At 38.7% G+C, this 12,628-nt stretch overlaps 1 protein-coding gene across 1 annotated transcript; it reads right to left on the bottom strand.

Moving 5' to 3' along the window:
* On the bottom strand, positions 1-5,650 carry LOC122074534 (D-3-phosphoglycerate dehydrogenase 1, chloroplastic-like). Its single transcript, XM_042639404.1, has 5 exons — positions 4,960-5,650; positions 1,849-2,225; positions 1,430-1,540; positions 1,229-1,324; positions 1-1,091 (listed from the first exon to the last, which is right to left on the bottom strand). Exons 1-5 carry the CDS (start codon positions 5,573-5,575, stop codon positions 420-422), a joined length of 1,872 nt encoding a protein of 623 aa, XP_042495338.1. The 5' UTR covers positions 5,576-5,650; the 3' UTR covers positions 1-419.
* Between the last annotated feature and the right edge of the window lie 6,978 nt (positions 5,651-12,628).

The following is a 12,628-nucleotide window of genomic DNA, read 5'->3' as shown; positions in this document are numbered from 1 at the left end:
TTTACCACAGATAAATAGGGAAAATTAAACTAGCTTGCTAGCCACATGCTTACAAATATTTGTATGACAAAAAATACACACAATCCTCTTACTATTACAAAGAAGAACAAATCCTTTTAGAACAGCTAGTGCTCACAAGAGATTACCCCTGTTATAACCAGGCAGTAACAACATACTAAAATGCCGCCATGGGAAACCCCCGACTATCAACAAGCCTTTTTCATTGCTGGGCGACAGGATTAAACTCATATAGAGAGTTGGAAAAAGGAGGACACTCGCTTCTGTTAATGCAGGAAAAAAAAATGAAGGCTTCTTCCTTCTTTGCAGCATCTCTTATTCTATTTTATTTTTTAACTTGCTTACTGCAAAGATCAGGTGGTCATTTCTTAAAGAACACTAATGGCCTTCATCTTACCCTCCTATAGTGTGAGGAAAACAAACTCCTCAATGGCTGGTACCTCTCCAATCTTTTTGAGGGTATCCTTATCAGGTTCCTCGTCTACGCCTATTGCCATGATAGCTTGCTCCCGTGCTGCAGTTCTACATACACTCATGAAGTTCACATTGACATTCTTCTCACCTAGGATGTTCCCGACAAGTCCAATCATGCCAGGTTGGTCCACTTGCCTGCAGAGTATGAGGTTTCCCTCAAGACTCACATCAACGCTGAATGACCCAATGCGTGTCAGGTGTGGTATTCCTTCCTTCACCCTCCCCTCTACTGTTATCTCACCATCATCCAGGAGAGCACTAGCAAATTTAGACTGGACATTGGATATACGAAGTTCAATTGAGTCGACAGGGTATTCAGGGGATGCATCAACCACCACCCGTTCTTCACTGATCCGGAGGCCCTTTTGCTTGGCCGTGAAGTCAGCATTGACCAGGTTGACAAAAGTGCTAGATATTGGTTCAATGATTCCTTTGGTGATCATTGCGCGAAGCAGTCTGGTGTCCAGGTCATCTGGATCTCGAGCTGATCTGTATACCACTTTGGCAGATTTGATGCCAGCACCTCCTGCGACTAACTGTACAGCCATCCTACCAAGTTTTTCTGCCAGGACAACATATGGGGACAGCTCGGACAGAACCTAAGAACAAGAAGAGGGTTGGTTTTAGGAGGGCAGAATTGGGGGTCATCCTCCCCGCACTATACATTGGGCAAACTGGTAGGATGATTTGAAATCCTGAATCTGAGGTGAAAACAAATGAATATAGCATTGCCTACCTCTGGAGGGACCATGGGAGCATTCACTGCAGTTGCAGAAAGTTCTCCTTTCAATGCTCCAACTACAGCCTCAGCTATCTCAATAGCTACCCCTTCCTGTAAATTAATCAATGTAGAACATGATGAAAAGGAACTGTCAAACAAATTATAATGCAGGGGACAAGAAGAAGAGCAAGCAAAATTGCTGTGCCAGAAATATACCTGAGCTTCTTTTGTGCTAGCTCCAAGGTGAGGTGTGACTGTAACATTCTCATGCTGCACCAACTTGCTATCTTTCGGAGGGGGCTCCTCTGTGAACACATCAAGTGCTGCCTGTTGCACAGAATAAAATTACTTTCTGATTGGTATACAAAGAAAAACTGACAGAAGTCTTTGAGAAAAGTGGAGTTTCATGATGTGTGGTGAATACATATAGCTGTATTGTTTCCAGCGTCCTGCAAATCATGTGAATAGCAGGAAGGTCGTATTGATCTATAATTGTTCGGTCTATCCATGCAGAGTTATTGGGCTAAAAAACGATTCAATATGATGGTCTGAACTTTGTGGGACCAATCAGTCGGTCTCACCCACATAGATGGCTCTCTACTAAGGAGCACTTGATCAGAACAAGACAGGCATACCTGGGCAACAACTCCACTATCAAGGGCTCTCACAAGTGCATCTTCATCAATAACACCACCTCTAGCTACATTAATGATGCGGACTCCCTTCTTCATCATTGAAAAGGTTTCATCATTGAAGAGCATTGAAGTAGTAGGAGTGAGTGGCATATGCAGAGATATAAAATCTGCGGTGGCGATGGCTTCATCAAAAGATACCAGATCCACACCAATAGCACGTGCTCTATCTGCCGGGGCATATGGATCATGTGAAATAACACTCATCCCAAGGCCTTTCGCCCGTCTGGCAACTTCAGATCCAACTTTTCCAAAACCCATAACAGCCAATGTCTTTCCAACCAGAGATACACCAACATACTTGTTCCGTTGCCATTTTCCTATAAAATGCATCAATGTTCACAAAACTTTAAAATCCTTTATACGTTGGAGTAAAGCTCTTTATTACATATCCAAATTTACTGGAAAATCCACAATTTATGCATGGCAATAGTAAACAGGTCCAATAAATTTTCTGATGCAATTTTATAGCTCAATTAGCAATTGTGAATCAGACTAAAGAATATGAAATTAAGTTGCCCATATACATGGATAGTACAGCTGCATTGGGGGAAACCTTATATCCCTCACTTCATGAAACAGATAACACATATCACATGCATCTACAAGAATATAAACACTGTAACTTGACTGAAAGAAAATCGACCTTATTTAACACATGCATCCAAGTTTTCTCATAATTTGGCATCACAAGTAAATATATTTCAAGCAACGCATATCCAATGCGACAGGGCTTGCAGAAACAGAGACCATATAGAAGCATAGACAGATTGACAAATATCAGATCAGTTGCTAAAGAAAATCCTAAATACACAATTAAGAATACAAGTCGATGTCTCCAAGTCTTCAAGCATATTTTCTAAATCCATACAGGAGGTCAAATTAAGAAAGACCCGGTTGGGTTTGTCCCCTCTATTAGGGGTTTGAGGCCCATCTCTTCAGGGCTTGGTAGGGTTTTCACCCTGGTCTAGCCAATTTGGCTTTGTATGTTGTATGTTGTATTTGTTTTTCTTTCCTGCATTAATATATTTTTCATTCACCAAGAAAAAGAAAGACCCCGGTGCTGGCTTTGTACCAGTTTTGAGGAGAAAACCAGAAAAACACAGAACTGAAAAACAGGCTTCACTTTTTTCGGTTGGACTGGTCCAGTCCAGTTTAGAAACTGTGCATTAAAGAGCACTGTATGATTGCAGAAGTTATTTGGCCCATCAGTGTGATCTACATTGTGAAGGCTGAGCCCTATATGAGTACAAAATCTTTTACGCAATCAGGAGTCAGGACTAGTCTACCCAAAATAAATAAGAACCTAAAAACTAAAACAAAAATAATATATATATATATATATATATATATATTTGATAAGTAATTTGTATGTATTAAAGAAGAGAACATCAGTATTCATAGTCTATGAGCTCACTACTAGACTAGTATAATAATAATAAAGAACAGGTCATTTGCACTTGTATGGCTGTTGCAGACCAACCACTCTGTGAGCTCACTACTAGAGTGATCTCCATGATCAAAATATAAGCTCTCCCCATCCCATAAAGATAATCTTGTTTGTGGTTTCTCACTGTCCCAAAATGTTTGTATTGTAAAAAACAAATATTTAAACATTTGTTTTACAAGCAGTATTCATAATTGTTAGTCTCTATTAAGTAAGCCAAACCAATGGGGGTATTATTAGAAAAAGAGTTGGAATTATTATTTAGTTAATGCATTAAACAACCTCTACAAGGACTGAGGGAGTAAACAACATCAGATTACATTTAACATTTGATCCATCACAATTCTCATGGAAGGTCTTAATCTCACTTATGCCAAAATTGCCTACTAATTGATGGTTATGACCATGAGAGCTATCTGATCTTTCCAAAATATTCTTTTGAGAAGTCAGTGCTGAATATAAAAACTACATCAATTAAACAGGTGGACAGGTGGTGTAACTGTTAATGGATTCTAAAATATTAATCAAGATTCTCTCTATAATTTATGCCACAATTGCCTACTAATTGGATGGTTATGACCATAAGAGCGATCTCATCTTTCCAAAATATTCTTTTGAGAAGTCAGTACTGAATATAAAGACTACAACCATAAGGCAGGTGGTGTCACTGTTAGTGGATTCTAAATACATATCTTGACATCAATAAGCGATAGAAAGACCTAATCACAATTCTTTTGACAGTAACTGATATTTATGACGTAGCACATTAGCTAAAATAAGAGACTAAGAACCAGAGAAAAAGCAGGTACTGGAAATAGCTTTTCAAAAATGAAAACAACCCAGAAAAATGTAAAAACCTGCCCTTTGGATTGAGCGGATATGATTTTAATGATAATCTGATGTTTCCAAAATTTACCTTAAGAATACATTCTCACAAGAAATTCTCTTAGTAAATAAAAGGGAAGATTGGGGAAAAATATATCTGCCAACAGAGGATCTAAAATCATTTTTTTCCACAGATCCAGAATAAAAAAATTCAAATTCAAGAAGCAATAAATGGAAAGACCAAATGATAGCTCTAACCTTTACTAGCTGTGTAGATATATTGATTTCTGTACATCAGGTAAAATAAAAAAAAATATGGCAAAGGAATCAATCCAACAAAAACATTGGCAAAATCGTGTTTTTCGTCATGAAATAATGGTCTTAAATCTCTGGTAAAAGGTAGGGCAAAGGTTAAGAATCCTCTCTTTTCGCAGGAAGTCCTTCAAGTGTTCCAGACATAGTAAGATGCATGGTTTCCCTCTACCAGATGAAGATTTTAAGGGTCAGGATCCCCAACCCAAAACAGGCCACTAACAAAGGAAAAAACACGAAACAAGGCCAAAAGAGACATGAAAAAAAAAAAACACGAAAGAAAGGTATAGAAAAAAATCAAAATTGAGACTTCTCCATCATTTTTACGAAGCCAAATTCGATATTTGCAAACATATCATGGAAATAAAGGATTTCTAGCTAGAACTAGTAACAGAAATCAAATTCAACAGCGCAATGTTATTCCAACAGGAAAAGAAAATAAGAACAGGGGTTAGGACTCGGGAGCTTACCAGATTTCATGGAGGCATCAGCCTGAGCAACATTTCTCGCCATTCCAGCAAGCAGAGCGATCCCATGCTCCGCAGCAGCGACAGTGTTCGCCGTGGGAGCATTAACCACAAGACAACCAAACTCCGTAGCCGCCTGCAGATCCACGTTGTCGATCCCAACACCAGCTCTCCCAACGACTTTCAATCTCCCTTTAGAAGCCTCAAACACTTCTCTCGTCACTTTCGTTCCACTTCTTACGATCAAAGCATCACAAAGCGAGATCTTGGAGCACAGCTCCTCTGGAGACAAATTATAAGAGCAATCAACATTCCCGAAGCTCCGGAGTAACTCCAATCCGGCTTCTCCGAGCTTCTCGGAGACAAGAATAGTCGGTTTCGTTCCCAACAACGGATCTTTCAAGCTTCCACCTTTGGAATCCAAGGTCCCCTGAGATTCTAGGGTGTCTAGTGCATTTTTTACGACAAGAGCCGCAAATCGCGATCGAGAAGACGAAGCATTTAAGGAAACAGAGGGGGAAGGATTGAACAAAGGAAGAAACGAAGATCTAGTAGAAGGTGAAGAAGTATTAGAAGGAACACGAACTACGATAAAGCAATTAGCAGAGGAAGCCGACATGGCCGAAGCTTTCTCGAATTCTGCAAATGAGAGAGAAGAGGAAGAAGAAGCGAGTCGTTCGAGTGTCTCTCCCTTAGGGGTTCGGACTTTATAATTAGAACGAAACAGAGACGAATTTGAAATGACGAAAATGGCCTCTAATACATGCATTTGCGCTTTAATAACAAACAAACAAACGAACGCGAAGGTGAAAGCTCCTTGTCTGTGGCTGGCCGATGTTCTCGTGATGTAAACTGTCAATCATTGAAGAGCTCCCCGAGGGTCATCGGTCAATGTTTATTCATCTCATTTCACAGCCGTTGGATAGAATCCTAAACAAGTGATCACCTAACCTCTGAAAGCGAAAGTGATGAGGACGTGGGTGCGCACCGTGCGCTTACGGTGCATGAAAGTGGGTGACGCAAGAAATATAAGTATGAGAGGAAGAACATGGCGACTTTGTTTCATCAGGAAAAAAAAAAAAAGCGATTCTATTGAGTGAATTACTTTATATATATATAATATATATATATATAAAGAGGGAAATTATTTAAAAGGAAAAAAGAATTATTTTATAAAAAAATAAATACTCCTTGGTTACGGGTCAATCAAAAGGACTAATGGATATGGGTGCCAAGTGATTGAGCTTGACCGAATCTAATCAAGTTCAATGACTCTAATGTCTTGCACCATGAATGCATGTATAGTTGAATTAACTTAATTTTAAGGGCATAATGCAGATTTTAATTGAGTTGATCAGTTTTGAATTGTCATAAACAGGCCTTTATTGGATTTAATTATAAATAGACCTAAATGTAATCAGGATCCAAATAATTTTGTATGTGTTGCTGGACCCATTTGGTGTAATGTATTGTTAAAATGTAAACCTGATCTTTTTATTTGTAAAACATACAGAGAAAGTGATTACATTACAACAAATAATCAAATATATCATTCATTACTGGATTTGACCACCATTATCTCATTAATTTGGCTGTTAAATAATCTTTTAGTATTATGTTTTTTCTGTTAAAGTAAGTCGATAATTGTAGGCGGAGTGTTTGTTAATGTAAGTCATATAAGTCAGTGACCGTAGGATTAGATTTCTTTATCATTGCTGTATTTTCTACAATTATTACCACTTACCTCATTAATGTTAATTGTAGTTCTCTACACTTTTATATATATGTCTACTCTCTTGTAGAAACATATATATTGAAATACGACAATGTCTCCTTCATATTATTTCCATCATTTTCATCAAATATTAAATGTAACTTTTCATAATAAGTTGGTCAAGGTGTTCGACATTTGTAAGGGATTTCTCATAGGTAAGGGGTCGGGGTCGGGGTCGGGGTCGGCGTCTGGGTCGGGCACAATCGGCTTGGTTAGGAGCCCGTCAGTTCATATCTTTGCACCGTGAACAAGGGTCGATCTTTAATAGGGTAGGCTCGATTAGGGTAATTTGGCCGATCTTGGAATTAACACCCTTACTCATGGACATAATAGTGATCGGATTTTGGGTTTCATAAGAGTGGTGGTGCCATTTCATAGACCTCTAACTTGGGCATAAGAGCCACACCACTAGGGGCCGTTCATTTCTTTCTTTTTTTTTAATCTATAATTGTATAACGGGAATAAGAATCTGCCAATTTGGCACAAGATAAGCCTAGACTGTGCCCAAATGTCCATGCTGCACTTGCCCCATGCACTGAAGATGCTATCATGTTTCCACCAAAAAAAAAAAGATGCTATCGTATGTCTTTCCATTAGCCCTGTGCATTGGTGTTGCCTACGCCAGACTAACAAATTTATTTTTCCCTTGTATAATTTATGGGGGAGGGGGGGGTTCCCTAAAAGGCAGTATAGCTCCTATGGCCCTAGGCCAACACATGGGCCAATGGAAGTATTAGTAGAAACATCAACAGGGTAGAAATATTCGCCTTTCATGAGGGGTGGGATGGTAATTTCACACCACACTGTTTCCAGGTGTAGGGGCCACACTGCATTTTAGGTTTCTTTAATCATAATTTATTTACAGTTGTTTTAGGGAAAAAGAAGCTTATAGGAAGAGTGGCCTCTACACCCACAAACAGGGAGGGGCTAAATGACCACCTCTGCCCCAAGGAAAAATGGACAGTCTACGCTGGTGCAAGGGTTACATTGCCATTTAAAGAATCCTCTCCCAAAATTTTAATATTTGTAGAAAAATTATTTACATATTTGGTAAGGGAGAGTGGTACAGACACACCACCTCATCATATTGACATGGTACCCTCCAAGAAGAAAGGAATTTTAGTAGGTATTGATTTGTATAAGAGGCCCTTGTCATTAATAATGACAAGAGGCAAGGTTTTAAAACTTTGGATCATTCAAGGCCTATGTTGATTCAGATTGGTAACCCATGGTTTTAAAAAACGGAATGAAATGGTCATCAATCGGATTGAAATGTATCGGGTTTGACCAATCCCATTCTTAACCTTTCCATTTCTGTTCTGCATGTATAACTCAAGGGTAAAATTATAATTGAAAAACAGATTAAAAAAAATAAGAGTAAATCTATCCGATATGATCTGATCCAGGCCATTCCAAAATGTTATCAGATCAATATCGACCTTGATTGATCGCATGACTGTTCCTGAGTTTTATAAATACTCATCGGTCTGAATTGGATTGTATCGGCCAATCCAATCCTGTCAATTCTGAATGATCTAATCTGAGTTTTGTACATCACAATAAAATATAACTTAAAATGTAAATTTAGAATGATTTGAAGTTGGAAAGGTTTCTTCGAGCTGACAAGGTGAGAGAGTCAGCCAATAGAGTATGTCGAACACACCTCATCAATAAGGGGCAAGGATGGTGCACAGGATCTGGACTGATTCGGCGGTGTTATACAATTAATAGAAACTTAACAAATTTTTGATGTGGACCTGGGCCTCTATCTCTTGTAAGATTGAACTGGATAACTATTTATTTAAATCCGTGTAAAAGGTAATGATGATATAGTTAATATTGTTAAACTGGCTGGCTATAAGGCGATAGCAGTTAGAACTAGCTTTTTGTCGGGACATAATTTTTTGTTCAACTTGAATAATATATATATATATATATATATATATAATAAAAAATAAGGTGCAAGGGTGCCATCTATCACAAACACTAGGATAGCTTAGTGATGGTAGTTTCGACTTGTGGAGCTGGCACCCAGGCGAGGAGATCATGGGATCGAATCTTGTCGTACGTATTGTGTGAGTGTGTTATATGTTTTCTTATTTATTTTGTACCCATCGATGGGTTGCCCAGATGGTTAGGGCGAACTGGGGATTGTGTGGATTAGGCGCATAGTAACTGGTGATTGTGTGGATGAGGCGTGCAGTCTCAGGTTCGATTCTCCATCTGTGCATCTGCGATTTAAGTGAAGATCATAGCAGTGGATTGCTGTGCTAATGGTCTGGAGGGTTTGCACCCTTACACTGTGATCTACCTATTTAAAGAATGAGTGGTATCGGTCTTTCTTGTGTTGGGCTCAGTTGAATCTCAATTTTGATTGAGATTCTCCTAATCAGGCTGTAATCCGATCTTAAATGGGCTAATGCACCAATTAAGCAATCTTTAATTGTCTTAGAGTTAAGAAATTTTAATATATTTTATTAAATCATTAACATTTTAGAAGAGACTTTAAATATCCTATTTTACCCCCCCCCAAAAAAATCAAAATAAACATATAAATGGTCCGACTAAATGTGATGGGTTGAGCTGAGCTTATAAATGAGCCTGACCGAATGGGTGCCGTGAGGCTTACCCGTTACATCGTGTACTACCTATTTATAAATGTGTCAAACCCGACTTACTAATTAAACCAATTCAGATCGGACCATTAATATATCGGGCTCAATAGGGTTGGGCCAAAAATTAACAGCCCTACACAACAATACAAATCTTACTGGGTTGTGATTAAACTAGACTGGATCAGTGGTTACAAACCTTATCGGGTTGTGATTGAATTGTACCAGATCGTTGTACAAGGCTTGCTGGGTTGGAATTGGATTAGACGGGATCAACTTGCAAACCTTGTCGGGTTACGATTGAATTGGACCGGATCAATGTGCAAACATTATCGGGTTACGATTGAATTGCTAAATATGTGAGAGGGTCCTGAAGAGAAAATGTGATGAAAAGTCATTGCAAAATGAAGGAGAATTATTTACCAAAACAAATAAAAAATAAAAATAAAGGAGAAATGGAGGAATGGGTGGATAAACCAAACTTGCGACTAAGCAAGCTGCCTGCGTGCCCCAAAAAAGAATAAAGTCAAGCATAATGCAATAATGTAACATCTAGATAATGAAGTTTCATCATAATTGGGTGACCTGCGAAAACCCTCATTGATAATAAAGTTTTTCTTTTTCTAATCTTTAGGTATGTCTAAATGGAGATTTTAGGTCGATCACTTTTTCTAAATTTCTTTTTCTTTTATATGTATATATATAGGGAAAATGACATGTATGCTAGCGTAGTACCTAAGAATTAGAAATGCTAGCGGCATTTTGACTGTAAGATTTAATCAACATGAATTGAACCATTGGATGGAGAGAAGATAAACAAATTTTCAATGCACGGTTGCAACACCTTTACTCTCTCTCTCTCTCTCTCCTTGTCAGAAAAAATCATTCATTCACCAGATTCAGTTGGAGAAAACAAAGTAGTTGGCACCGCTGCTGTTGTCGACGGCAACAGTACTATCTGGTAAATGACAGCAACTACGGCTGCGGCGGAAGCGACGGCAGCGGTACTATTTCGTGATTTCGATCGGCACCACTGGGCAACGGCAATGGTACTAGCAACTGCGGCTGCAACTGAAGCAACGGCGGCTATAACAGCGACGACAACGGTACTATTTCGTGATTCTGATCGGCGCCACTGGGCAACGGTAGCGGTACTATTTCGTGATTCCGATCGGCGCCGCTGGGCAACGACAGCTCCCACATCAAGTTCGTCGATGACACCGACATTTCTCCCTGCTTTTCTGCATCTTCCCCGCTTTACTATTTCGTGATTCCGATCGGCACCGCTGGGCAATGACAGCTCCCACATCAAGTCCGTCGACGGCATCTCTCCTTGCTTTTCTGCATCTTCCCCGCTTTTCTCTCTGCCTGCTCTATCTTTGATAAAAAAAAAAAAAAATTGTCCCCGATGTACTCTCTGCAAATCAATAGAAGAAAGAAAAAAAAATTTTGTCGCCGATGTTCTCTCTGCAAATCAATAGAAAGGGCTGCCGCAGCCGTTGCCGCCGCCGCAGTTGCTACTGATGTTCAAGTTGCACTTTACAAATTGATAAAAGAAAGGGAAAAAAAAAACCCAACTTCACTTTCTCCGGCTTGTTCCAGTAAACTTTTTTCGGCGAGAAGAGAGAGAAAGAGAGAGTAAAGATGTTGCAACCGTAAATTGAAAAATTGTATCTCTTCTCTCTATCCAACGGTTCAATTCATGTTGATCAAATCCTATTGTCAAAATGCTGCTAGTATTCCTAATTCCTAAGTACTACGCTAGGTATACCTATCCCTCTCCCATATATATATATATATATATATAGGGAGAGGGATAGGTATACCGCCGATATCAAGTATGCTAGGGGATAGTACCAATAGGAACACATGATGGAATATCATTCAGGAAGGATATAAGAGTCATTTCAGAAAAAGGGAAAAGAGAGATAGACACAATGGGTGTTAGCATACTTGATATCAGTGGCATACCCAACCTTTTCCCTATATATATGCCACTTACCAAAAATTTTTTTTTTTATTTTGTTTATAATGTCACAAGCCTAGGCTGCCTTCCGAATTTCTTTTAGGGACAATCACTATCACTCCCCCACATTAAGTCTACATTAACTTAAACTATCTTAGTTTTAGCTTCTATTTTTTTTTTTTTTTTTTGGAGAGGATAGACTATGCCATCGAATCATCAAGTATGCTAGCGGGATAACATCATAGGATCACAATTTGTAGAGTATCATTCAAGAACATAACAAGGATCATTTCAGAAAAAGTTCGAAGAGAGAATTAGGACACCAATGGGTCGCTAGTATACTTGATCATTGGCGGGGCTAATTACCCAAATAATTTTCTTTTTTTTTTTTTTTTAATTTATTGTTCCTATATCCTTAACTTGATGATAACTTCCTCATTCTTCTTCTCCTTTTTTTTTTCTTTTTTAAATACCCACATTACCCTTCCGTTCATATGATAATCTATTGATTCTTTTTCAAAATGATCGTTTTAAAAATTGCTTTTACTTAACCAAGAGAAAACAAGCAACTGATTACTCTATGTTTAATGTGATCAGTTGGATAATTATTTTACCGACCCAAGTGAGGAAATGCTGGCTAAGAACTCACACTGCTCCCACTGTTAAAGTAGTTCTCCACAATAATAAATTAATTAGCTATTCTTTTTATTATTATTTATGTTTAAATGCATTAATAGCGAGTTGCATAAGGATATATCTATTTATTTATTCCTTTTCATTTGCCACATCCATTGATCTCATGGACTTTTAGAAACGCAATCCTAAAATGATGCAGAAAATAATAAAAAAACAAGAACAAACAATACACATGGGTTTAAGAGATTAGATAAGATTGCCTACGTCCTTGGTGAGATGAGATCCTGCTTCCCTATCAATGGCGAATAGGGTTACTGTGCTCGTCCTCACACCTCTCAGTATTGTTTACATTATAGAGAAAGAAACTCTCGCTACAAATCTATAGTGAAAAAAACCCTAATTCTAAAAGTAAGAAACTACCCTCAAATAAAAAATTCGAGTAGGGGGTTGCGCCCCCCTACACCCCCCTATGCAGGGAAGCCTCCAGCCCAGCCACCATTGCCACCCCCATGGCTCGTTAACCGGCTAGTGGGACAGCCGTTCTGCTTGTCGAAGCGCTGCACCAGTACTTCCTGGATTAAACTGTGACAGAATATAAGACATCATGCACCAACACTTAGTAATCGGTATTGATCTTAGCCAAGTTCTTTAATATTTCGTAATGGATCAATATCCATCCTTATT

Source organism: Macadamia integrifolia, chromosome 3 (genome assembly GCF_013358625.1).
Source record: "Macadamia integrifolia cultivar HAES 741 chromosome 3, SCU_Mint_v3, whole genome shotgun sequence".
Taxonomy (NCBI): domain Eukaryota; kingdom Viridiplantae; phylum Streptophyta; class Magnoliopsida; order Proteales; family Proteaceae; genus Macadamia; species Macadamia integrifolia.
Note: the sequence above shows the minus strand (reverse complement) of the source record. Positions and strands in the feature narration are given on the sequence as shown.

What these genes read in the sequence shown, in the direction of transcription:
- LOC122074534 (XM_042639404.1), bottom strand. Translation starts at nt 5,575, where the DNA reads ATGTCGGCTTCCTCTGCTAATTGCTTTATCGTAGTTCGTGTTCCTTCT. An exon ending in ATAGTGGAGTTGTTGCCCAG is followed by an intron (nt 1,541 to 1,848) that starts GTATGCCTGTCT and finishes TCTGTGCAACAG; the next exon opens with GCAGCACTTGATGTGTTCAC. An exon ending in CTAGCACAAAAGAAGCTCAG is followed by an intron (nt 1,325 to 1,429) that starts GTATATTTCTGG and finishes ATTAATTTACAG; the next exon opens with GAAGGGGTAGCTATTGAGAT.